The 27550-nt window shown below is 41.5% G+C and overlaps 1 protein-coding gene and 1 long non-coding RNA gene across 3 annotated transcripts; one reads left to right on the top strand and one right to left on the bottom strand.

Annotated features, from left to right (window-relative positions):
- Nucleotides 1-8211: 8211 nt before the first annotated feature.
- LOC146442030 (uncharacterized) lies at nt 8212-11216 on the bottom strand. 2 transcript variants are annotated; one of them, XR_014850120.1, is made up of 4 exons: nt 11037-11216; nt 10370-10556; nt 9576-9765; nt 8212-8424 (listed from the first exon to the last, which is right to left on the bottom strand). It is a non-coding gene; the product is annotated as an uncharacterized LOC146442030 (long non-coding RNA). The 2 variants fall into 2 exon arrangements; XR_014850119.1 differs by lacking the exon at nt 8212-8424 and adding an exon at nt 8742-9040.
- Nucleotides 11217-11275: 59 nt separating this feature from the next.
- On the top strand, nt 11276-26271 carry SDCBP (syndecan binding protein). Its single transcript, XM_085052891.1, has 9 exons — nt 11276-11395; nt 15805-15886; nt 18774-18852; nt 21346-21455; nt 21769-21927; nt 23073-23248; nt 23936-24107; nt 24599-24690; nt 25550-26271. The coding sequence occupies exons 2-9, from the start codon at nt 15836-15838 to the stop codon at nt 25602-25604; spliced, it is 894 nt and encodes a 297-aa protein (XP_084909017.1). The 5' UTR covers nt 11276-11395; nt 15805-15835; the 3' UTR covers nt 25605-26271.
- The last annotated feature ends 1279 nt before the right edge of the window (nt 26272-27550 follow it).

Below are 27550 nucleotides of genomic sequence, written 5' to 3' on the forward strand. Positions count from 1 at the left end.
AATAACAGATAGACCATGCTGAGGGGAATAATTTTTTCCAGGGTTACTGAAGGCTTTATAACCTAAGAGCACTGATGCACAGAAGGGTATGATGGACTTAGTAGAGGCTGCTGATTACATTTGGCAGTAAATAGCAGATTTCCACACAGCTAGCTACAAAACTTGTTTATTTACTGGAAGTAAATAAGACATACATGCTACAAAGAAAGGATTGACTTTTTTCCTCATGCATGTGTTGTGAGAACTGGGTTATTTTCCTTCATCAACAGACCAAAAGCCCTGAAACTACACAAACCAAGCATTTTGCTCAGCAGTGAGAAGGCAGCCCTGCAGTTCACGGAACAGGAGTAGGCTGACACGACATGCTACAGCCAGAAGATACAATTGCGGCTATGAAACACTTCTGCAGCTGTGAAACATGCAAAAGACATCTCAGGAAATATGGAGCAATATGAATGGAAAGCTTAAACAAGAAGTAGCACAGTGAAGCTGCTTGTAGCTCAGAGCCTTTGCAGCCAGAAAATAGCTAACAAATAATATGTCACCACCTACCGGTAAACCTGCTTGTGTGGCTTTTGTGTCTTGTGTTCTACAGCGGCCACTGAACTCTGTGAGTTCAGATTTGTTTCTCATTTCTATACAACAAAAATGGTGTTACTTCTATGTACATATGTATTTTTCTTTGTATTTACAATAAGTATCACTTTCACGAAGATATGGAGACTTGCTGGGTAAGATCACTGAGGTTTCTGAGAGCCAAGCTGAAAACTTGTCTTTTCTGGGGTCACTGAAAATGTTCAACAGAACATTTACTCCTCACCAGCCACAAGAAACATGTATTTTTAGAGAGGAATGATGGCTGTCGACACAGGATTCTGTACTGTGGGGACAGTCCAGAAATTGAAGGTCCTTGTGCAGCATCAGTGTTGACTTGGCACAGCCATCATATGTCTGCAAACGGAAAGGCATCATCAACACTGAAGGCACAGGGAGGAGAACACTGGCTGCCGTGTCCCCTCACAACAACAGACCTGACACACCATGGCACAACATTGCCCTGCCTGCCTTTATAAACCAGCAGCTGTTACCAAGTGATCATGCCAGAAATGTAGTATCTTCCCCAGAGAGACTGTAATTCCAGAAATAGATACAACAGATCCCTAGCTGGATTCACATTTTGCCTGGGTTTCCTGGGTCAGTGGAATAGGAGAAAGTCTTGTATACCTAAATTATAATGGACCACCTAAAAGAATATGACTGAAATTATTTTAGAGATGCTGTAAAGAATAATGCCATTGTTCAATTATTTAATGATCTACACAATCTAAAATAAATTCACACTATTACAGTATCCCTCCGCAGCTCTATTTTAACAACTCTCATGGCTGTTGAAAGGGCAGATTTTGCCTATATTATACTCAGAATTTGTGAGTCATCTGACTCCAAGAAAATAGTGTGCTCATATTTCCTTAAAAAAAATTTAAAAAAAGAAACCAAAAAACCCCAAATGCCATCATCACCATCATCAGCATCATCACCCTCACCATCATCATCACCATCATCATAGCCTTTTTTCTATAGATTGTATGCAGATTGTTGAAGTAAAACTTTTTCGTAATCTGATATCATTGTGATATATTCAACCCTTTCTTTTTTTTCATGATGAAGTGCTCTGCATAGACAATGCCTTGTACTTACATTAGGATAATCAACACTGATGGGTTATAAAATTGGACAGGCTTGGGATCTAGGTTTATTTGCATACTGTTTCAGGACAATTGCCCCATAGCATTTAAATAATAGTAGGCACAGATATTTCCTCTAATGACCCAGTTAATATTTCCATATTTATCTCAGAGTATCCTCTGAATGTGCTTATACATCAGATAATGAACTTGATCTACTTGCACCATATCAGTTCATTTTCTATCTGGGATTTTCTTTGTTCTTTAGGAATGTCAATTTAAAATTTGGGAACCTTCCTATCAAACCTGGGATTTCCAATGCCACTATCCTCCCTTTAATATCAAGCATTAGAAAGTAAACCTCAATAAGAAATACCATCCTTTACTTGAAGGAAAATATTTTAACAATACATTGCATTCCATCATGACCAGTTTCCTTAAAACTGTAAAAAAGAGAACTATTAAACTTATTATTAAAGTAACAATTGAGAATATTACAATTTATGAAAGTTATTTTTTCTAAGTATTGCAGAAGAGAAACTGTAAAGAGAGCAATTATGAAAGTGGAGACAAAAGAGAACTGATATGGGAACCCAAGAAGGAAAAGGAAATGGCTATAAAATAAACCATGAGGAGTTATTACCACTCACCCAGTGCAGCAAATTGCATCTTATTAAAGCTTTTTTAACTCTGGAGTTGAGTTGCATCGTATAATTTCATAACAAAACACAAGCTTCTATATTATCCTATTACATCCTAAACACCCAATTGCAGGTGCTCAAAACACTGATCAGGGAAAAATCAAATCTCAGATGTGATTGCAAAAATGATCCAGCTCACTGCTACCAAATAGTTATTTGAAGAAAAGTAGTTAGGTAACAAGCCCTGAGAAGACAGCTGCAACCAATTGTTTGGGTGAACACGGCAGGTTGTTCTGGGCTGCTCCAGCAGATGGAGCAGGGAATGTAACCACACCATCTGCCTCACTTTGCTTCCTATTCCTCTTTTTCTTTCTCTTCTTTTTCATTTTTTCTTTTTCTTTTCCTTCCTTCCTTCCTTCCTCCCTCCTTTCCTTTTAAACAGGTGCACTGCTCTGTAGCTTACTAGCTGCTATTTTGCTATCAGCCTTCCAGTACATAAAGGAGGTTTACAAGAAGTATGGTATGGAGAGTGACTTTTTGCACAAACATGTAGTGATCAGAAAAGGGGTAATGGTTTTAAAATTAAAAAAGGTAAATTTAGATTCAATTTGAGGAAGAAATTCTTTACTGTGAGGATGGTGAGGAACTGGAACAGGTTTCCCAGAAAAGCTGTGGACTCTCCATCCCTGGAAGTATTCAAGACAGGATGGATGGAGCTCTGAGTAACCCAGTGGCAAATGTTCCTGCCCATGGCAGGATGGTTGTAACCCAATGTTCTATAAGGTTCATTTCCAATCCAAACCATTTTATGATTATATGATTCATTGCCTGAATTAGGCATCCATTAAGTTTAGTGCTTAATTCATGTCCCCTCCTTCATCACAATCACAGTTCACTTTACATCTGCATTTAGAAGCCACGGAGATTCAGGTATTGGAAGGTGCCCATACATCCAAGTTGAAGTCAGCAGTAGCAAGGGGCATGAGACAATAGGAATGGATGTGTAGAGCTGAATGCTGCTGAAGACCTGATGTCCACTCTTTTTTTTTTATCTTCACACTAGCTCTCTGGCTCAATGGGCTAAATGACCACCAGCAGAACAGATTAAATGTCCTCCTATATTGCAAAAGTTTACATTGATCTAAAATTAAAAAATGCCCTTTTTTAAGTCCAATTCTGCCTCACCAAATGCAAACGAAAGCATTGTAAGAGATGATTTGTGGAAAGTTTGCTTTGCATTTCTGTTCGTAACAGGATTGTAACAGGCCAGTGACACCTGTACCTATTCTGTAAGAGGGGTGGCATCTTAAGAACCACTCTATTGTTTACAGCTATTTCCATCTTCTCTGTGCAAGTGCTGGTATCACTCTGGTCCTGCAGTCTGGATCTGTGCCACTTTGGCAAATCTCAAATCAGGTTGCTGTGGGGTTGGCTTCGTGCTCCTTTTGCTCCTGAAGCACTCATGGGGGCAGGGACAACCTCCATCACTCCAGTGCGAAAGGAAATTAAAAGGTCCACCACCTTACTGCCAAGATGACATTCTGGCTGGGAACCAGCTTGGCACCTGTAGTCACAGGGGGGACTCTTTCTCTCAGCTATGGCCACTGCAGATCTGGAGACAGAGGCTGACAGGAGTTGGAAACCACCAGGGACTTCAGCAGCTATCAGGCCACTTTGGGATTGGAGAAATCTCCAGAAAGCTGGAGAAAATGGAGAAGCTGGATTAACAACACAGCTGGAGAGGATCCACAGCCTGAAAATGCTGGGGCTTATCACCACAGCTTTCCTTGGACAGTTTTTCTCTGGTTTCAGAATCTTTTTACTTTTCCCTTGGATCTACACATGAACACAGGAATCATTCTCTGAGAGCATCTCTGGTGGATTTCTGAAAGCCTGTTGCCTAGGTAAGGAAAATTTTGCCAAAAATGGTTGCATATAAATATATCTTTTAATGGAGATCTGAGCTTCACTGGACTCCGCAAAATATTAAGAAGATGAAGTGTGGAGTACACAATTATGCAAATGAGCCACATTTTACTCTTCCAAGGGAAAACACACATCCTTCTACTACTAGACTTACTTAAATTTTTTTCCTATATCTGTATTCTACTTTTTATAATACAATATTTCTTGGATGATACAAGCTAAGAATAGAAAACTGAGTACCTTTCTATACTGCAGCAGAAATCTGACAGTCATCACTTCAATTCTTTTCTGTAATACATTCCTCTTCATGATCATAACTCTATGCAGCCAAAGCTTTCTTAATTTTCTTTTTCTTTTTTCTTTTTTTTTTTTCTTTTTGAGAAAGGGAACTGTGGTGTGAACAATGTCTCCATTGTGAAAAAAAAAAAGAAAAACAAGGCATGATGGTGTAATAGATATAATATGAAACCAACTTCAAAGTGTTAGGCTGTTCAACTGTCCAGATTAGAATAAAAAGATATGAATATGGTACTACATAAACTGTCCAAAGCACAGCCTGCTGGTTTTGCACGTGAATTGGTTTTCTGGCCTGGGAAAATTGAATTGCAACTGAATGAAAATGGTTAATTTGAAAAAAAAAATCTCTCTGTGCTCTGTTTAACAAGTAATATTAAATTTCCACTATCAGAATTGCTGTAATATTGCATTTTACCTATTTCTTTCTATGTGTTTCTATATTATTTTACTTAAATAGGCAAAGATCAGAGATCTATCTCTTATGGCTTTGCTTTGCAGTTGAAAACACAAACTACAAGTAGAAAGACAAAAATGAAAACAGAAAAACACAAGAAGAACATGGTAACAGAGGAAGGGAAAACTGATGGATGAGGGATGACAGGTAGATGTTGCAGAGAACAAGAAGATAAAGACAAAACACAAGGTAAAAGACAGAAGCATTTAAACAGCTGATAAGTTTACGAATGGGGACAATTTACTGCTTTTCTTAACAAACAGTCAAACACTGGTTCTCCAGTAACTATATAGCTCGAGACTGATCTCATAAGTTAAACAGGTTTGGTATGGTTAGAAATACGGTGGCAGACTGCCAAAAACCACTCCTGAGCTACAGGAAGCATTTGACTTGCTGAGTCAGCGTGGAGACAGCTCCCCAGAAAAGCAAGGGCACTGTGCCAACACTAACACATGCCTTTGGATGAGCCATCTTCTGATTGCTCACAGCAATTCAAGTTCCCATGACAGTCTCCCCCAAAGGTTTTAGCTCGGTCAAAAGACTTCCAGAGGTGACAGGTACAAAAGGGAAATTCTAATTATAAATGTTCAGTGGTGGTAATTTGTGACTGAGGAATGATCTGGCATTGAAGCAAGGAGGGGTTAAACTGGCTGGAAGCAGGAATGCCGGAGACAGAACAGACTCCTTCCAAGGGAGCAAAGTTTCCCTTGGTGATGAGATAAGAAACAGTCTCAGCTTTGTCTTGCAGCCATCCTGAAATGAGGGTGCTCAGGGAGCCAAGCTCATGGCAAACTCTGGGCAGCAGAGCTGGGTGAGGGGTGGATTCACAGACTGAGGTGCCCCATGCAAATACTCTTGGATTTGGTGCTGTGTATATAAGGAATCTGTTTGTGATGCATCTTTGCAGATTCCACGTAGAACTGCATTGTTTGCAACCCATTTTAAGCACAAGGGTGTATTTAATTTATCTCGAGGGTACCACAATTCTCCAACAGGTGCCACTAACGAGCCTTGCTGAAGCAGCTGCTGTTGGCCTCAGCTCTCCTTTGCCTCTCCTGCCAGAGGTTACAGCCCTAGCAGCCAGAGCGGAGCAAGAGGAGTGTCCACCTCTGTCTCACCACCCCATCCCAGAGTCTGCTCACATTTATCCTTGGTGGCATTTTAAGACAAACAGCCAGGCTCCCATTGAGGCATCAGAGCTCATGATTCCTCCTTCTGTACTTGCTACAAACAATTGTGCCTGGGACAGGTTTGAGAAAGCTGGTCCAGTGGAAGGTGTCCCTGCCTATGGCAGGAGTTTGGAATGATATGATCTTCCCTTCCTACCCAAAGCCTCCTGTGATTCTATGATTTTGAGGGCGGAGAGATCTGTCCTTTTGTCTGACTTCATGCTTCATCTAGATTATGGAACATCACCTAAATTAGATTACAACCTCAGCTTGAAACAGAATGTATCTAACATGAATGTATAAAATGCTAGAGATCACAGGAGAAAGAAGAAGACACTGAATCCTCAGGGAAACAGTTAAACAGAAAAAATTACTGCTACTGTGAAATATACACCTTATTTCTGCTATGCCTACCTAGTCTTTACAATATGAAAACTAAGAATATAGATTTTTAATCCATGAATCATGTACATCAGAGGTAGGAAGGAACTGTTCGGGTTGTTTGAGTCCTTTCCAGCAAAATTCTGCCTTTGGTTTAGGCACAGGAAGAACACAGTCACTCCTCCTGGCTGCCTGTGTAGAGCTCAAATCCACCTCTTCCTTGGCTCTCTTTCCTGTCTCCTGTCTCCTAGGACTGGTTCAAGGTCATGCACAAAGGAGCCTGCTGTCTGCAGGACCTCTTCATCTGTTGCAAAGGCTGAAAGGTGTCTAATGAGTGAGGAGAGAAGAACATCTTATTGCTCATGCCCTGGACTGTCTGGCTGTGGAGTTGAATGCTGCTCTCACCTCTGCCCCAGAGCTCACCTGCAATGTCAAATAACTCCTTTCTCCAGGCTCTCCACAAGCAGTTCCTGTGCTTTGCTCATTTTCTGTTTGCCCCACAGAAGCTCTAGGTCTAATCTGCAGAAGTGTTGGGCACGCACTACCGGGAGTGAAATCAGGAAGTTGGGATTTAACAAAATATCTCCTGTATTGCCACAAACATGAGACAGGAGTCCCAGTAGAACTGGGAGCTCACAATAATACATTATGAGCATATTCAACTTGAGTGCCTGAATTCCTTGTCCCTATCCCAGGAATCAGGATAGAAAATAAATGAGCAACTGTTTGCACAGCACTCAGACATTAGAGTGTTACTTAAAAAGGATGGTGACGACATTAGTATTTCCATCTTTAGAGTGGAGTTTGAATAGTAGACAGGAAATCAGGCATGAAATTGCCAACTGAACAGTGGAAAATCATTCACTGAGCGCCATCCATCCCATGGGCTGAGGAGGGCACAGTGAAAGTAATATGTTATAATGCCCTTAAAAGGCAAGACCAAAAAAAATATGAACAGGGAATGAGGAACAAAATGACCCAGCAGTTTCGAATATTAAGTACCTTACTGGGGCAAAGCTCCTGTAATGTAATCTCTTCTCCATAACAGGGGTTTATGTTGAAATCCTTGTTTCTATTTGGAAAGTACAAAAATTCTAGTCTAGAGGCACAGCTCAGTGCAATGCAGCCCCACAATTACTTAGGCTGGTTTGGGGCAGGTTTGTTCTAGAAATACAGAACAACACATCTGGACACTCCTTGCACCTGGCTTAGAGCTGGACCCAATAACTCCCTCATAAATACCCCAGTATGGAACCACCTTAATACAGTTATTCTGTTTCCAGTGCTGACAGGGTGCTATCTTGCACGATTTGTACATATTTTGAAAGGCCACTAATAATGTGTCATTGTTGAATGGGTGGAGAGCTTCCTTACAAACAAAAGCACAACCTGTTTTCAGCTTCAAAAGAGAAATGTGAATTTTTCAGTAATAATTATGTATTATTTTATTAAGATTTTTGCAACAGCTGAGACTGATACTGATCAGTAGGTAGTTTCTATTATTCTTTGAAAGTTGGAACTAGACCAGTAAAAAACCCACAAACAGTACATTGACAATGGAAAATTATCACACTTGCCCACGGGTATTCTAATTTCAACAAGCAAAGTCTAATAACTTGGCCATTTGTTCCACTTCTTTCAAACAACAGATGCACATACCTCAAGAACTAATCTAGAGCCATTGATTTGGGCAATTCACCTCTGACTCCTTAGAACTTCCCAGTCTCAGTGGAGTTCTAGAAAGATATGGCCTGGCCCTTCTTCTGCTCCCCTCCAAACTCCAGGACACAGAAGTATTTCCCTTGTCCCAGGTGCTCAGTTCATGTCACAGTGACTGAGGCATGTGCCACCCCTTCCAAAATTTGGTTGCCCTGGGAAAGAAACAAGACTAGATCAATAGCTGGAGTTGTCTTTTGTCTGTGTGTTTGAAGGATGAGGACCCCGAGACACACCAAACTGCACTGGTTGCACAGATTAGACATACCCATTTTTCAGCAATTATTTTTCTGGTTTACCATATTTACTATTTTTACTATATTTAAATATTTAAATGGCTTACTGTATTTATATTACTATATTTACTATATTTGTTTGTTCCTATATTTAAATGAACAATAACTTTGAGAAAGCTTTTCAGTACAAAAGGTGCAATCCTTCTCTGTCCAATATTTCACAAAACATTGGGAGATGAGGCTGATAAGATTCGCTTTTGATACCAAAGTGGATGTCCCACGGGTGGATGTGGTCCCAGAACTACTGCCCATAACTTGGACTTTGCTTGTTCTTAGACTATGTATCTGTAATAGTACACACAGAGTATGGTCAACAAGCAATAAACTATATCGAACCAAGTGTTTGGACTAGGACATCATCGTAAAGAAAATGAACATCCTTTAGAGTCTTGTGGGTAAAATCAGGGAAGGTGCATTGGCAGTGCAGGTTTTATATCCACCGAAAAAGGCTGCTCCCTGGATAACAGCAGACTATCTGAAAGACCACAAAAAGCCACAAAGTAATGCAGAAAACAGCAAATAACAACCTAGCTTTCTGGAGAGAAGAAAGATCTTTGCAATGAGAGGAGCATTTTACATCAAACCAAAAGAAAACATCCGTTCAGTTGTCAGCACTGGCACCGAGCAGTATTGCATGACCTGGAAAACTGTCAATCACACACCTGCAATTTCCATGCTATAACACTACAGTTCTCTTCACTTCTACAGGGTGGGTCCAGGTCTTCACTACACTGAGCTCATTGCAGGATGAAGAATTACACACTTGGTCTGAGCACAGTTTTAAAACTTTCACTGCACTTATGTTAAAATCTCTTCTGGCTATGTAGAAAACTTAGCACTTCTGAAGCAATAATCATCTGTCATTATTAAACCAGAGCTAGATTCCCTCCCTCCCTCCTGGCCCAGAAGACACGTAACACAGTATTTTTGTGAACTTATACCCTAAGCCCAAGATTTCACTTCATATATATTTAATGACCTGTAGTTGCATGCCTCAGTAGTTGAATCACCTGGGTCAGGTGCTGGCATGCAGGAAGGTTCCAGGTCTGGCTGATGGTTGGACATAGAAACAGGAACCTCCTGAGCAGCCAAAGAGTTGCTGTTCCTCTCTATTCAGCAGTGCTATGGCTGCTACCCCAGCTCCTGTTGTGGTCACCAAAGATGCTGGCAACTGGAGAGAATCAAGAACTGGAAAATATACTGCAACAACAACAGAAAAATATATATTGCAACAAAATTTCTATTTAGCTTAACTAAGGTTATGATTGTGTAAACAGATCAAATGATGAAACAGCCTGTTAGTGACATAATGAAGGAAATCAACCTCCCCTCTCAATCCCATTTCTCCTTCCTCTTCCTTCTTTCTCCTGTTTCCAGCCACACACTCCCTTGCTCTGGCTCATGCTTGTGTTTGACAGAGCATTTTACTGCTAGTTTGGCTCACTAACCAGCAGAAAACCTTTCATGTTTTTTGATGGATTTGATTTCTACTGGGGCAATGAGTTAAACTTTCCCTCAGAGGAGCTTGACAACTACTGGGACTGGCTGAGGACAGGAGAAAGAGACTGGAGGTGGGAGCAGACCTCCTTCCTAGGTGCAGGAGCACTGCTAAAATCCTCTACTGAACACTCTGGTTTCTTAGGTAAAGGGAAGCTCCAGGGCACTCAGCACATTTAATTATCTGTATGATGAACAAGATTTGGGAACAGGCAAAGAATCACAATGAAGAAGGAAGGACCAAAAATTGATGCTAGAGAAGTTCACACTCTAAATAAGCAAATGGGGGATAATTATGGTAATTCACTTATGAAAGCTTGTTTTGGGATTTCTCTGTTGCTGGTACACTTTACATCATGGTTACTCCAGGGGAGCCTCTCCAGGATAAAAGTTCTGCTTCTGATGCATGCCTGTGGAAGAAGGCCCAGGCAGTTGCTGGACTGTGGGACAGATCATGTAGTCACTCTGGCTCTGATGTGTCACAGCTCACCCATCTACGGCAGACACACAAAACAAGGCAGTCACAAGGCTTTTAGTGAAGCGTGCTTTATTACAGCGGGAAAAAAAAGGTTGGAAAATGAGCAGAGAATGGTACTTTTTCACTTTTCCTACATGAAGAAAACACCTGTGAACTGATAAAGACAAACAAATGAGCCTAGGACCCTGCAAAAACAAAGAAATCTCAGGGGCAGGCTCGGGGGGAACCTCATCGCTCTCTGCAGCTCCCTAACAGGAGGCTGAGGTGAGGTGGGCTCTGGTCTCTTCTGCCAGGCCTGCAGTGAGCAGACCAGAGGAAATGGCCTTAAAATGAGACAGGCAAGGCTCAGATTATATCCTAAAAAATAAATTAAAAATCACTGTTAGAGTGTTCAGGCACTGGAATAGGTTGTCCAGGGATATGATGGAGTCACCATCCCTGAAGGTGTTCAAGAGGCGTCTGGATCTGGCGCTGGCGGCTGTGGTTCAGTGCTTACAGCGGTAGCGCCAGGTGGATGGTTGGACTGGATGATGTTGAAGGTCTCTTCCAACCTTGATGATTCTATGATGCCACGTGAAACAAGCGGCCAGAAGGGAGCGAGGTCACCGCCACCCCGTACGGAGCCCTCCGCCCCCCAGCCGCCTGCAGCCCTATCGAGCCACAACCGCACTCCAGCCCCAGCCCCAGCCCCGGCCCCTTCCCCGCCGCCGGAGCATGCGCAGTGCCGGGCCAGTTCCGCCGCCGCCCCCGCCCCGCTCATAGCGGCGCTGCCGGGATCTAGGGGAGCTGCTGCTGCCGTCCCTCTCCGTACTGCGGGCCTCGACGGACGGCCAACAACACCCCCCTGGGCCGGAGGTAAGCGGGGGGCCGGCGGGCGGTGTCCCCTTCCCGCGGCCCTTTGTGCGGTCTTCGGGAGCGAGCAGGCGGGGGGCTGCGGGCCGGGCAAGGCGGAGCGGGGAGGGGGCGGCAGGGGCGGCCCCCTGTGCCGCTTGCGAGGGCGGTGTTGGTTTCCGCTCCCTCAGGAGCCGTGTCGTGCTCCTGCGGGGCCGCCGTTCCCCGCAGCCGGCCGGGGCAAGGCTTCAGCCGGGCTCGGGGCGCTGCCGGACCGAGGGGCTCCTCCGCCCGCGGACAGGGAAAGCAGCGAGTGGATGAGGCCCTGTGTGACTGTCTGTCCCGCCCTCGGGTTTGCGAGCGTGTTCTGGCCTCCCCTTGGGGCTCCGCGGCCACTGCGCGGGGGAGGCTCGGACATTTGTAGAAACTGGTCTTGAGACGGGCTGAAAGGTGCTGCGGCGGTGGGGGATACGGCGGGCCTTTTCGGGCAGGCCAGCCCTGCTCCAGGTCTGAAATGGAGGCAGCAGGTTTCGGAGCTGAGCGGATAATGAGGGCAGTTGCTCCCAGGCTAATTAGATATGCATCAGAAGGGAAATACCGAGTTATTAGTGGAGAGCGTGTCTTACGAAACCGTTCTTTGATTCTTGATGTCTCAGCCTGACCTTCGGGAGGCATTGTCCTGGATCTGCTTTAAAGATGATTTTTGGGGCTCGTAAGCTTCTAATTTCTGGAAGCAGGAACCAGTGTGGCAGTATAGGTGCCAGCATTGTGGCTTGCTGTAATTTTTCCCCTGGCCACAGGAGGAAGACATTCGGGGTGGCGTTTTTTGTTTTGTTTTTATTTCACCTCCCACAGTTTTGGCTGCTGGTGCTTTGAAAGGCAGCAGTCACTAGAGGCTGGCCAGACTAGGGTTTAGCAGGGTCATTCTATGTTGCGTTCATGCTTTCCGACCTGGAGAACGCGTAGGGAAGCCCGTCTCCTCCCAGCCACGCCACCGAAAGCAGTTCGGGATCACTCCCACCTTCAAGACTTCCTGCTGCCAGGCTCGGCTTGTCACGAGTGACGCCTTTCATAGTTCTCTGATCGGTGGCCCGGCACTTCCCTTTGGCAAACAGGATCTGCTTAGTGGGACGTGCTGGCACTGGCGGTCAGACTTTCCAGCCAAGTGTGCTCAGAAGGGGGGGACAAGTCTTTGCTGCCAAGTTTTGCAGATTATCAGTTGATTTACTGCTCCTGCCCCATGCTTTTCCTCTGGTTTTCTCTTCTGCTTTCCTTAACACTTGATCTCCTCACAATACGTGGAAGTATAGAAATGACTGGGGAAGGCGATTCTGAGGTTGGTGTAGATTTTTAAGAGAGAAGTGGAGGTTGCAGTGAATTACATTTTGTGGTATCCACTCCCCAGTGCCTAAAGCTGTTACATGGCCAGTTGAAATTCAGGTTTATACTGTGAATAACATTGCACAGAAGTCTTGGGTAAGTTCTTCATGCAATTACTGGCGGTCCCTGACAGTGGCAATTGTTACTTAAAAATCTTATTTTAAACTAAACACAATATTCTTGTGGCTCTCACATTATCTAACATGGCATATTTGTTACAACTGCCTGTGCAGAAATTGAAAACACCATATGCAAAGTTATGAGCTCACTGAATGCAGTTACAGTGGTGACTGTTATTCTGGCTGTTTAGTTGGAAAACCAAAACCAGGAACTGGTGACTTTATGATGAGGGAGCCAGCCAAGCAGATCCTTGGTGACAAACACTTGGGTTTGTTAACCCTTGGCTGGGGAGGGGAGGCTGGGGGAGTTGTCAGGTGAGTCAAGGGGGTGTCAGGAGTGTTGTCTTATGTAATCTGAAAACTAGTGTGTGATTAGCTTTGCTGATGCTTTTAAAAGCACTGTGCTCCTCTTTATAAACTAGCAGAAGGTTGAGATTGTCTGCCTGACAAACGTAACCAAGTAATTGTGTGCAGAGTGAGACTGGTCTGTGGAGCAGAAACACAGCTGGCCAGGGCATACCATGGAAGTTGGTCAGTGGGACAGGGGACTGAGCACTCCCTGTGCTGTGCTCTGCTGCTCTGTGGATGCTGGAGATCACCACCTGCAAAATGCTGCTGTTGTGCCCCTCCTTGCCCTGCCATGGGGTGACTCCTTTGGGAACACACTGTCCTTGGCCTGCCCTCTTTTCCTGCTGCCAGGCGTGTGCTGACTTTGAACAAGTGGCAGTGCTTGGGTCGGCACCTGAATCTGCCAGGGCAGCTGTAGCACAGAAGATGATGCTGAGTTTGGTGCTGTGTGTGCTTTGACCTGTGTGAGCAGCAGAATGGACCATCCAGGAACCATTTAACCTGACCAAGGGTTTTGCTGGGCTTGGGCTTTCAATTGCTGTTACCAATTTTGGATAAGCAAAAGCATTTTATTGTTTCAGGTCAATGCTGGATTAAAACAGAACTTTAACCTGGCCTTAAATGTGTGTGTTTATTATTATTATTTATAAAGTTATAAATTTATAAAGTTACCAGGCTTTAACTATGTTCGGTTGAGTTGAAACAATTAATCAAAAAAGTCAGTTGCAATTAATTATTGTAATATATAGCGGGACACGTGTTTACAGTTTAGATTTCTGTCACATTTAGGGCATGCTTTTTTTAAGTTTTAATTGCAGTTTGACATGATACTGGAGCTGTTGAGCACTGTTGAACAAGCATAAAAGCTGTTGATGAACTTAGTGTAATACGAAGAGATGTCTATTGTGTTACTGCAGTATCGCATTAGGATTCTCTGTGTGTGGTGTTCATTTAGAAATTGACTTCATATCTGCACTTAGAGAAGCAATAGCTCAAGGATTTATGCAGAGATCACTTCTAGTCTGAATTTTTTGCTAAATTGCTACATGAATAAGAACCTCCTCTGTTCTTTGAATGAGAAAATGAATCCACAAACCAAAAACTTTTGTTAAAGCTTCTGTATTAACTGTTCTCAGTGCCTTCTATAACTTGCAAAATGTATCACATTTTGTTGTCTTCTGTTTCTGTCTCTCTCCATCTCACTCACTAAAATGTTCCCATATGCTGATGGGGAATATTTTATTGTGGGTTTCAAAAGTTCAGCTGATCTCAGTGAGAGTGTGAGTGAAGGAGCTCCGGAAAAATGGGATTTCCTGAAGCCTCAGGTGACTGGTTCTAGCAGAGCTGGATGTCAGCATGGTGCCTTAGAAAACCATGTGAGGTGGTTTATTTTTTCTGGTTTTGCTGAGGGTATTTTTCTCCCTTGGTTTTTTTGCTTTACTCCCTGATAAGTTGTCACAGGGCTCTTCCAACATCACATGAGAGCCAGCCTGGAATCTCTGTGTTTTGAAACTCACCACTGACTGAATCTTCCTAGTTTATACAGGTCTCTTGCTGCAATTAATGTGCTGTAAATCGAAAGCCAATTCTCTCTAGTGGCTTCTTGCTGGATCTCATGACTTAACCCCAGCCAGCAACTAAGTGCCACAAAATTGCTTGGCGGTTCCCTCTGCTTCAGCAGGATGGAGGGAGAGAATCAGAAGAGTAAAGTGGGAGCTCACATGGGTTGATGTGAAGATAGTTCAATGAGACAGGAAAGGAAGGAAGAAAATATTAAAAGAGTAGGAGTATATAAAATGAATGATGCACATTGCCCCTGCTCACCACTTGCTGAACAATGCCCATGCCTTTGGCCAATTTCCCCCCAGTTTATATACTGAGCATGATGCCACATGGTGTCCCTTTGGCCAGTTTGGGTCAGCTGTCCTGGCTGTGTCCCCTCCCAGCTCCTTGTGCCTCTCCAGCCTTCTCAGTGGCAGGGCATGATGAACTGGAAAGTCCTTGACTTGGTATAAAGACTGTTTAGCAACCAGTAAAACAATCAGTGTGTCATCAACATTATCCTCATCCTAAATCCAAAACGCAGCACTAGGAAGAACATTATCTCTATTCCACCCAAAACCAGGTCAGTGGAATATTAGAAGTGATTAAAGTGTTTAGATATTTTGGACAACAGAGTGGAAGCTTCTGCAGTTGTATATAAAATACTGTCCTAGGTGGAAGGAGAGTGGTTAGGTTTTTCCTCTTAACCCCCATTAATTGCATCCTGGCCTCCTAAAGTCTGTCTTTGCTTCCTGTGAAATGGTCCTCTCTGTATAGGCTTTCTCTTCATTGAGACCTAAACTTTGACAGTGCTAAGTATATTAAATAAAGCCTATTAGCCAAAGGCTACTATTGATAACAGATTAAATGGGTAGTCTTAATGGAATTCTTCTGTAGTGCCAGGTATCTTTACTGCTGACTTGCAGGTCACAGAACACTTGTTCAGCACTTAGTCTGGTTAATTTTTTTAAAGTTGTAATCTCAGTAAATATCTGAGAGCTTATCCTGTTGTTTGTTTGCTTTCCCATTTGTTTTTTTTTTCAGTCTGCCCTCTACGTAGTGAGACTTCGTCAAAATGTCTCTCTATCCTTCCCTAGAAGATCTGAAGGTGGACAAAGTTATTCAGGTATGGTGGACGTTATGGTATGGTGGACAGTAATGTATCTGGTGATCTTTAGTCCAGGAAAGGGGGGGGAGACTTACTGTAGTTGACAACTTGTTTTGCCATCTCACTCTGAAAGGGGAAGGACAAGCTGTTTACTTTGTAGCTTGCTCTAATGTGATTAATGCTTATTTTACCACCTGGATATATTTATTTTGGTTTATATATTCACTTGTGTTCATTTGTCTTTAATATGATGATATGTTTGGGGTTTTTTTGAAATGCAGATACACGGCCTTACGTAGACAAACATAAATCAGTCTCTTCACATACTTCACCTCTGACTTGATGACTAAACTAATAAATGTGCTGCATCTCATTCCCAAGGTCCAAATCTGTGGCAGAAAGCTTTCATGGTCATTTGAGTACACAAAAAAAGAAAAAAAAAAAAAAGGAAAAATCCCCAAACCACTGGCTGTCTTAATGCCATCTGGAGTCAGACTTGTCTTCTGGCTATTTCATGGTAGTGACTAGTTCTCACAGCCCATCCAAGATTATCACCTTTGTGTAAAACCCTTTATGTGCAAGAATATTGGTAGTTTTATTATTAAACATGGTGAGGACTAAAAAATACCTGTGAAACCAAATAATGAAAAAAAACTTCTATGGACTAAAAACTCTATGAGAAGTTTGACATAGATGTATTTCACTAGGAGTTTCCTTGCTTTCTTCAGCATTTTACTTTATCCTAAAGTTAACCTGCATTCCTTCCTGATTTAAACAATGTCAAGGAGTCATAGTGTGTTTTAAGATGGCTACTACTTCAGTCCTTGCTGTTTTCATTGGGAAGCAGTCAAGAACAACTTCCTGACTCTTCTCTGCTGTCCCAAAGTGCAGTGCCTTGTCTCACCTGTGTTTGTATGTGTGGGGTGGGGCTTTTGAAGCTGTGGGTGCTGCGTTGGGATTTCTCCTTGTCGTGTCCACCCACTCCATTCTTCTTATCTAACCACAGTACTTTATCTACAGTCTGGTAATGCTGAACTCAAAAATGAGTAGCCTGGAGCCAAGAACATGCTCCTCTGGCCTTTTATTGACCAGATGCTAGAGTTTATGTATTACAGTTGAAAATATTAATAAATGTAATCAGTAAGCCATTCCAGTAATCAGTAATCATTTTCACTGATACTTTTCATAGAATCACTGAATAGTTTGGGTTAGAAGGGACCTTTAAAAGTCCTCTGCAAGAAGCAGGGACATCTTCAACTCCATCAATCACTTTGCTTGGAGTCCTGGCCAACCTGACACTGGATGTCTTCAGGGATGGGGCAACTACCAGCTCTCTGGACAACCTGTTCCAGTGCTTTACCATCCTCATTTTAAAAAACTTCTTCCTCACATCTGGTCTAAATCTACCCTCTCTTAGTTTAAAACCATTACCCCTTGTCCTATTGCAACAGGCCTCCTAAAAAGTCTGTCACCGTCTTTCTTCTAAGTATTGGAAGGCTGCTGTAAGGTCTCTCCAGAACCTTCTCTTCTCCAGGCTGAACAGCCCCAGCTCTCTCAACCTTTTCTCACAGGAGAGGTGTTGCATCCTTTTGATGGTTTCTGTGATCATTTCCGCGGGACCTGCTCCATCAGGTTCATGTCTTTCCTGTGCTGGGAACCCCAGAGCTGGACGCAGCACTCCAGCTGGGGTCTCACAAGGGCAGAGTAGAGAGGCAGAATCACCTGCTGGCATCAAAGGCTAAGTTATTTCCTTCTCCCAAAAATGCATTTAAAAATGCTGTCTGTTTAAATAAATCTGAGGGCATTCTTAGGAGAAAAGGGGGCAGAGTGCTGAAGGACAATGTCTGTATCTGCAGCAAGTGAGTAAGATTGAAATGACTGCCGGCTAAAACAGACTTGTTACATTAAATATTATTCTAACCTGCTCTTTTTGTCCGTCATTTGAGTTGGAGCCTGTGCTTCTAAGTACATGTGATATTGCTAAATAATGACTCATCCTTGCTGTGAAACCATTTTCTAAAGACAACTTCCTGGAGTGTACAGGACTAAGAAGTCTTCTATTTTTAAGTGTTTCCTTAACATCATGAAGTAATTTGACTGTCGTGTTGTGTTAGATTTATGTATCCTGTTCAGCATAATGTTGCACTATGCATTGAGTAATTTTCCCCCCACCTTTGACGTTCAGCCTCAGGAAAGTTATTGGGATAGCTATTTCCATCATGCTTAACAGGCCACTGTAAGGCTCTGTTTTTCACTGGTCATGAACACACAAGGCCAAAAAATAGAGCTGAAGTATTGAGAAGGAAGGAAACTGACTCACAAATATAAGAGAACTTAGTAAAGTAAACCAGTCAGCAATACAGAAATAAGTCTTAATATGTTCACTGTTGTGGCAAGTGCTGTAGAAAAATCATCTTGCAAAGTCCATTTCTCTCAGAAGATATTATACTAGTAGCACTGGATTGTGTGGAACTTGACACCTGAAAAGAACTATAGATCTCACTAATAATGTCTGTAAATGGTGTGAAGAAGTAAAACTGCTGCTATCCAGCTGAAAAAGTAATTGCAAAACACTCTGCCAAAGGTCAAACCTTAAAACTTAGTTACAAAGCTTTGTCAGCCAAAGGTAATGTTTCCTTTTAGGCTTTTTAACTTGCGTGATTTTAAAGCCTTTCTGTATTATCACTGTAGCTTTTTCTGTGAGGGAGATGTGAGTTGATCTGCCAAAGTACTTTTGATACTACTACAGTATGTTGTATTGGAGCTATTTACTTCACATAAAAATACTGACTTCATTACTTCAAGACAAATAGTATGTACAAGAAACAATTGAGTTTCCTGCCTGCATAATAAAGATTTCTTTTTTCTTTTACAAGATAACATATGTGAGTTTCTTTGCTTTTAGGCTCAGACTGCCTTTTCTTCAAATCCAGCTAATCCAGCAATCTTGTCTGAAGCTTCTGCTCCAATTCCTTATGATGGAGGTAAGCTCATGTATTGTATAGTATCTTAATGTTGTGGAAAGCAGTTATGAAATCCTGAAGTTAACAGTACAATCAAAAATAGTTGTAAATATGCACCCTATTTACAAAGGGAGCTAAATGTGTTACCCTATTTACATTACCTTTTTGGAAGTGCTGACATCTACCTTGGTAAGGTGCTATAGGAGTCAAAAAACAGTGATTGCTTATAAAAAGAAGTTGTGGCTAGAAGTCACCCTTCTCTTTTTGAAACCTTTTCCAAGTGAGCTTAACATAACCAGATTTGATGTTGGTACTGTTCGAGCTCTGTTTTGCTCTTACCTCAGACACCTAGTTGTCTTTATTAACCACATATATATTTGTATGCTTTAGAGGACAGCCTTTCCTCTGCTTGTGAGCTTGCATAGCAACAGACAAAACCAAATCTCTGTCAACAAGAGAAGTGCCCAGGAGGATGATACTTAATCTTATTGTGCAGTCAACATAAAACTTCCAGCAGATTTTGGAATCAAATGTGTGATGGGAAATCCATCAGATCTAAAGCTGAATGACTTTTACCCATTTTTACTTCTTTTCTCCCATCCACATGTACATAAGAAAAGATGCCACAGATATGTTTGAGGTTAGAGCTCTGTTTTAGTAAGTTGCATTCGGTCTAAAAAGCCTAAAGCCTCTAACCAGCAAGACCAGCAGCAGTGCTGGAATGGCAGTCAGGAATGCTGGTGGATCAAATATTAAAGGTTGGTGGATGGATATTTATCTCCAGTTCCCCTCTGGGTGCTTGTGTGTCTAAGATGACTTTAAGGCAGGAGTTTGCATAGCTCACCAGCGTTGCCTCTGGTAGATCCTTTCTGGATTAGGTGCTTACCTGGCCTAACCTCACCAGACCAGATTTGTGTTTGCTTCAGCAGTCTCTTCTTGGCAACGTTCTTTCTGCTGCCCAGAGTTTGAATTCCCCTGCAGTTATTTGACCAGCAGGCACCAAAACATGATTTTGACATCAACTTGTATGTGAATTGCTCTGGAACTCTGTGTAGCTGAAGAGTGATTAATCATTTAATATATCCTAAATGAAAGAAGGCCTTATGTCATCTATAGGATGTGCCAAACCCACTGGAAATTATTCTGTCCTGGCAGAGAGAGGAGACTCTACAACATCAAGAGCTTTTGTGCTTTTGTGTTCTGCTATTTGGAGTACTCTCTGTTTTAAATGAGAATGTAATTCAGCCAGCAAAGACGCATCCTGTGTTGTGCTCTTTAGTAAAGAACAAAACAGAAAAATTGGGTAGCTGCAGAAATCTTGTGCTGTGTTGTGTATAATCCTGGGGGCTTAAAGAAGCAAGCAAAAATAGAAAATTTATTCATCAAAAGCTTTTTAATCAATATTGATGAAGCTATAAACTAGTAGATTAGTCCAGAAATATGATGAGAGTTGTCATGCGAAACGGCATATTAGAGAGCAAAAAAATCTCTTGTTTATACTGGTGTTCACCTTGCAATGACCTTTGTTCCTTCCCAGAAAAGTTACTTTCCATTGCTGGTCAAACATGGATTCTTATAATAGCTGTTTTTATACATTTGTCCCCATAAATAAACACTAGAAACCTAAGCTTTGTGTACTGAGGAGTCTGATTGCTTCCAAAGCCCTCCTTTGAATCACCTCATTTTCCAAGCAGCCTTTTCTGTCCCTGTTTATTTAGTGAGAATGTCAGGGGAACTCTTAAAAGATCTCATAACTGGCATTTGTTAAATGGCACCAGTTAATGGTCTGTGGAATGTCAAGAGCAGGATCAAGTTTATTTCTAGAGTTGTTCAGCTCAAGGTCTGACAAGTCTGTCAGTTCAGCTTCCTTTCCTCCCTCTCCTTGCACTTCCTTCTTCTTGGGTATAGAGGGATATTTTAAAGGCTGTGTGTATTTTCTCTTGTTGAGAGGCATGTATAAAGCCCCTTCAGTTTGAAGCTGTGAGAAAATGATGGCTACTTTCTCATGAAGGTTCAAAGCAGACTGTAGCATGGACCTAACAATCAAGGAGGCTTCTGTAGAAACCTTCCCATGCCCAGGATCTGGATTATCCTTGGCATGAATGCCTCTTACGAGTGCAATGTTGAACTCGGTATAAGAGCTGTGTGTGTGTTTTTCAGCACACCTGGTTTGGGGGTGGGGAGGACAGCAGTTCCCCAGTAATTGCCCAGGAGTTAGTTAAGGATGAGTCCTCATGGACTGCAGCACAGCATTGTCACCATCTATTTATTGTTTCTGAATAAAGGGTGAACAGAGTAACTGAAACTGAAAGTTCTCTGTAAGTTCTTTATCTCAGAACTATTTGGTTGCTCTGCTAAACCAGGCTAGAATAACACTGGGTCTTCTGTCATAATTTTCCAATTATGTAACTACAGTAGTACAAGATTTGTTGCAGTAATTGTACATTTAAAAGCAGTAACTGTTCTTTCTGTTAAACCAACAGTTTTTATTTTTGCTTTGTTTTTCTCCTACAGGCTTGTACCCCAGATTGTATCCAGAACTTTCTCAGTATATGGGCCTGAGCCTCAATGAGGAAGAGGTGCAGAGAAACTTAGCAGTGGCAGCAGCTGGTCAGCCACAGGGTGTAGGTACCAGTCAAGCATATTCTAGAAAAAAACCAGTGTTAAGACTAAATGTATCTGCATTCTAGAGAGCAGATTGTTGTTTGTCTTCAGTACCATACTTGACTGAGAGCTGAATTATTTAAATAGCAGTGCCTATTTTAATCTGTTCTGAAATTGAACAGTCCATTTCCAATGTTGGGAGGGGGTGGGGGAGAGTTGGTGTTGTGATTTATTTTGTATGTTGTTTTTTTTAAAATATCACTTCATACAAACTAATATACAGCTATTCTTAAAAGTTAAAACTAAATTGTCTGGCTGTTTTGTTTTAATCAGCAACTGGTAACACGACCTTCTACTAATTACATGGTAGCTCCAGTGACTGGAAATGATATTGGAATTCGCAGAGCAGAAATTAAGCAAGGCATCCGTGAAGCAATTCTGTGTAAAGATCAAGATGGCAGAATTGGACTTCGCCTTAAGTCTGTTGATAATGTAAGTATAGTACTTTACTTTTGCCTCTAGAGATTTTACTGCTGGACTATGTTTGTAGTGAAGTTAGTGTGTAGTCACAAAATAGTCTTCTATATAATGCTTTCTTATCCATAACCAGAATTTTAAAGTACTTCATTAGAATTGTAACTGGATTTCCAGCTGTCTGGACTTGGATCTGAATTTACAGCAACAGTTTAACGCCCTGTGTTTTATAAGACCTGAAAAATACAGTGGTTTTTGTTTCACTTCAGAGTGTGAACTTGTCCTTGTATAGCTGCTGTGATACTTTTTGTCAGTTCAGGACTTCTTGCCTTTACCTTTGTGGAAACACTGGGCAGTACTCAATGTTCAGCAGTATGCAGAGAACTGCCCGTAAGCTTAGAAATGTCTCCTTTTTTGTAGAAGGTGCTTAAACCTGCTCTGAAGCTTCTCTGTTTCAGTATCTTTTGATTCTTAGCATGGACAATGCTACTATGTTTGTTCTGTTTGTGTTTTGTTGGTTTTGGGGGTGTTTTTTGGTGGATATTTTGGTGGTTAGTTTTGTTTTTGTTTGCTTGCTTTTGTTTATTTTTCCCTTGGCAAGGCCTTTTAATCTGAATATTTAAAAAGAATTGTACTGCAGGTAGCATTTAGGGTTAAAGTACTCTCCTGTGTTCTAATGCAGAAAATGGGGTTTTCTTAGAGTAGCATGGGGTGTTTTCTTTTTTTAACACTCCTCCCCCCAAAGGTATTATTTGTAATTTGCTTTGATATGCCTTACTTTGTTTTAGACGTACTTTGACTAGAAATAATTTTGTAACACCTGTTAAAACAGACAAGTATTTACTGCTTCGTGTAAGACTTTAATGTTATGCTCACTTTTTTTTTCTTTTTAATGTTTACAGATCTAGACAGAACAGATTTTCTTGTTTATGAGCTTTGTTCTAGCGTTAATTATCTGTCAGGCTTTTAAATACCTCTAGAAACAGACTGAAATTTCAAAAGTGCCCCTTAAGGAGAGATAATTAGCAAGTCCTTCTGTCTTGTCTGGCTGATATTGTGTAAAATGGAAAACTTTAAGGGGCTGTGTGTTCTGTGCCTGGTTTTCATCTTTTAAGCAAGAACTTACCCTTCTCCTCCCCTTCCTTTTTTTCCCTCTTCTGTAGGGTATATTTGTCCAGTTAGTTCAGGCAAACTCTCCAGCATCCCTTGCTGGTCTGCGGTTTGGGGACCAAATTCTGCAGATCAATGGTGAAAACTGTGCAGGATGGAGTTCTGATAAAGCTCATAAAGTTCTGAAACAGGCTTCTGCAGAAAGGATTTCCATGATCATTCGGGACAGGTAAAGCCAACTGCAGATATGGATTTGTCATTATCCATCTCTGATTAATTCTGTGGGGTTTGGGTGTCCCCTTGCTTGAGCAACTTTAACAAAATCTGTTTGTCCATGTACTTCAGTAAATAAAAATTTTTCAGAAATGTTCCCTTTTGTGGAGAGCAGTCAAAATGGTTCTGAAATTGTAAACTTCCTGGGCATGATGAGGCATGACATTTTTCCAAGATAAACTAGTGAGTGAGTGACGACATAAGTTGCATTTCAACTCTGAATTAAAGAGTTCTTTGCTTTTTTCAGATAAAATTTTTTACATTTAGTATAAGTGAAAGTCAACAATACAATATAGTAACAAAATGTTTGCTGTGTTAATACATTTGCGTTTTATATAGCATGATAGCTTTTCTTGTGAACTCTTGCTTACGTATGAATGTTGTATGGGATTTTTGTATTATTAATGCAGATGGTGAAATATCTGTAGAACAGGGAACACATGTAATGTTTATAAACAAGTATATATTAATACAACAATTTTAACAAAATGAAGTTAAACCAAACAACTTTTCATCATAGATAATGTATGGGTCCCTTAGAGTGCAATTAATTTTTGTAAACTAAAGGTGCTAAAATGATATGTGTTTTTTCTATGGTTTAGTAGGCTGAAAACATTGTTTTGTATTTTAAATGTCTTTTTAGACCTTTTGAGCGAATTATTACCATGCATAAGGACAGCACAGGGCATGTTGGTTTCATCTTCAAGAATGGAAAAATAACGTCAATAGTGAAAGACAGTTCTGCTGCAAGAAATGGACTTCTGACAGAGCACAACATCTGTGAAATTAATGGCCAGAATGTAATTGGACTGAAGGTAAAATAACTACTGTGTGGGGGGTGTGAATGGCTGTGAGTTTATGTTTGTATAGTCTGTGTTTTGAGAGGAAAATGTGTTGTAATATATTGTATACTGTTAGTAAAATAAAAAATTCAGTCATGAGAGGTAACTTGACTGGAGAGATATACGTCTTTTGGGTTTCTTTGCAGTTTTGTGTAGGTTGTCAGGGCAGTTCATTCTTTTCCCCTCTGCCTCTACCTGGTGAGGCTCACCCTTAGTTTTTATCTGTACTGCAATCTTGCTGGCAAAACGAAGGGTAAGCTTCATCCTCCCAGCCTGAATCAAATTTTTGGAGGAATTCTTTGTATGACATCTGTGTCCCTGCTATAGTCAGTCTGTGCAAGATACTCATAACCAAACATCTGTGGTGTTGCAATTTCAGTGATTTGTCCTGAAGTACTCCTAACAAGGAGTTGGGGGGCTCTCAAATTCACATGTTGCTCATATCACTTCTTGTGTATTAACAGGACTCCCAGGTTGCAGACATCTTGGCAACGGCTGGAAATGTAGTGACCATCACTGTCATGCCTTCCAGTATTTATGACTATATAATAAAGAGGTAGGTAATACAAATCAGCTGTGGTGTTAATTATAATCAAGTTGACAATGACTATATAAAGTGTACTCATGATAAGACCTAATTACAAACTTTACATGAAGACGGGAGGACAGGGTGGGGGTGTCTGAAAATTTGTTTAATCTGATGTTTTGGTTAATTTGGTGTGTGTTGGTACTGTTTTTAACCTATTCCATATTCATGATGATCCTTTGCCTTTTCCTCTCTGGAAAAACACTTTTCTAAACTTCTTTTGACTAAGCCTGAATTTCTGAGATACCACAAGCATTTGTTACCTTGTAACTAAAATGTTGTTTGTAGTGCTACTAATTCCTCTGATGTAAACATGATTCTTGGCAGGATAGTTTTGGTTTTTTCCCTAATCCTTTGGCAACAATGTCTATCTGCAGCTAAATATGTCCTGCAGAAATGTTTGTGAAGTTGCTAGAAGTTAATAATGCTTCAGGTGTAATTGAGTCTTTTTTTCCTGTTTCCTTTTCTTTTAAACCCCCTTGACTTGGTGTCCTCTTTCTACAAAGCAGTTTTCAGCCTAACAGCCACCTTTCCCCCTGCTCTCCCTCCCCTTGTGCTTGTACTCTGCTTGCACACATGCCCATACCCTGAAAGATACTGACAACACAGCTCAGGTGCTAATAGAAATGTTGAGTATTGTGAGCTTCTCTTTCTTCTGGGGATGCAGTTTGGCACAGCTTTCTCTAGCAACTTGTCAAAAATAGTGCAGTGAAAGTCCAGCTTTAAGTTTGTATTAAGGGGCTAGAAGTGACAAAGCTACTGTGAACATAAGCTGTAGTGGTTTTCTATACTTGTCTTACAAAACTGAATGCCTTTTCCTTTTCCTTAGGATGGCAACTAGCATCATGAAAAGCCTGATGGATCACTCTGTTCCTGAAGTCTAAACTTGCACCATGGATGTGTGTGTACATATATAATGATGATTCCACTAAACTTGGGCTATTATACTCAGTGATCTCTTTCTTCTGCACATGAGCCTTTCTGGGGGCTGAGGGAAGATATGCTGCATCAAGCATTTGCATCTATAATGGCTGGGAATGTCACCGTTCAACATATCTTGAATATTCACACACTGTAAAACTTGCAGCCTTACATGCTTGACAAATGTGAAATTCCAATTGTGTTACAAGTTTCTTTTTGTAGGTCTTTTATTTAGCTTACTACTACTATAAGCCATTGCAACTAAAGGAACCAGGTATCACTTGCAAAGCTACATGTTGTTACCCAGGACAATGCTGTGCTTTGTATATCTAAGACAAATGAGTATTTTTACTGCTTTTTGTTTGCAAGAGTAGATTTGAAATAGTGTATTAGAAGTAAGGCTAATAATAGTTAATTTTTTGTTCTAGTAAATACTGTTTACATGAAAATGCCACCTAGCTGAATATAGCTCAAGGCATCAGTCAGTAAGTAAGCGTAATTAAAGTAGTGTACAGATACTCAAATCTTTTTATTACTTGTTATATGAATTGTAACTAATATGCTTATCTCTCGCCTTAACCATGTTCTTTTAAGGATTCAAACATAACCAAATAAATGACCAAAACTTTACATCCTGTGTGTGTACATACTCCCAGATGAGCTAAAACAGGCTTGTTTTATCGAGGTCTGTTTCAGCCACTGACTAAGATAGGAAATGCAGTGTAAAATATAAGCTTACTCCTTTTAACAATGAAATGTTTTAGAAGGGTAGCTCTGGGCTACTTTAAACAAGATGTGGTTAATGGAAAAAGTTCTTCACCGTGAGGAGGGTGAGGTACTGGAACAGGTTGCCCAGAGAAGCTGTGGATGCCTCCATCCCTCAAAGTGTTCAAGGCCAGGCTGGATGGCCCTACCTCAGCAACCTGGTTGAGTGCCCATGGCTGGAAGTTTGGAACAAGGTGATCTTTAAATCCCTTCCAACACAAGCCTTCTTACAATTCTATCTCTCTTCATACCTTAAGCTTAACCCATGGAATAGCAACAAGCTGTTCTACAACATGTACAATTGTAGAGCTGCAGTTTCACTGTAAAACTGCCTGCAACTTGCTGGGTGTGTTGGGTCTGGCTGGGATGGAGTTAACTTTTCTTGTAGGAGCAGGGATGGGGCTGTGTTAGAGGCCTGTGACCAAAGCAGGGCTGATAAGACAGCAGTGTGTTTGCTGAGTAGTATGTGCACAGTGTCAAGGCCTCTCCTGCTTCTCACTCTGTTCCCTGCCTGCACTGAGCAGGAGGCTGAGAGGGACCACAGCTGTGACTGCTGACCCAAACTGGCCAAAGGAAAATTCCACACCATTTGACATTATACTCAGCAATAATTAGGGGGGAGTCTTTACAAGGCAGATGTTGGTCTGGGCATCAGTCTGCTGGGGGAATAGGGGAATGATTACCTTTGCATTGCTTTTTAATTTTTTCTCTGCTTTTTTATTTTCCCTTCACTTAGTTCCCCCATCTGTTACAATCCACAAATTCTCCTACCTTTTGTTTGGCCCTCCTGCTGTGGGCAGGTTGAGTTAGAAGCTCAATAAGAGCTCAGCTGCTCTTTGGGATTAGCCCACCACAACAGGTCAGAGCCATGTTCAGCTGAGACTTGAAAGTTCAGTGATTGCCTTATTCCTCTTTTTTTTCTCTGCTCTCTTCCAGGTTTCAGCTATGAAATCTTGCATTACTGAACTTCAGTTGTCCTTACAGTTGGCAGCAGCATGAAGTCAAAGCAAAGAACGTCAGTTTAGTAGAGGTATTATTTTGTAAAGATGTATTTGGGGAATGAGTTTAGCTATTCCTTTAGAACTGACTTGGACCCAGAATTGGTCCAATTATTCAATTATTCCAGAATTATTCTCTTGCTTGT

The sequence above is a fragment of the Lichenostomus cassidix genome, chromosome 2 (genome assembly GCF_008360975.1).
Source record: "Lichenostomus cassidix isolate B80296 chromosome 2, HeHo_3.0, whole genome shotgun sequence".
Lineage (NCBI taxonomy): Eukaryota > Metazoa > Chordata > Aves > Passeriformes > Meliphagidae > Lichenostomus > Lichenostomus cassidix.

Coding starts and splice junctions, on each gene's coding strand:
- SDCBP (XM_085052891.1), top strand. CDS start 15,836: ATGTCTCTCTATCCTTCCCTAGAAGATCTGAAGGTGGACAAAGTTATT. Junction 21,456..21,768: donor CAGCTGGTCAGCCACAGGGT/GTAGGTACCAGT, acceptor TGTTTTAATCAG/CAACTGGTAACACGACCTTC. Junction 21,928..23,072: donor GCCTTAAGTCTGTTGATAAT/GTAAGTATAGTA, acceptor CCTCTTCTGTAG/GGTATATTTGTCCAGTTAGT.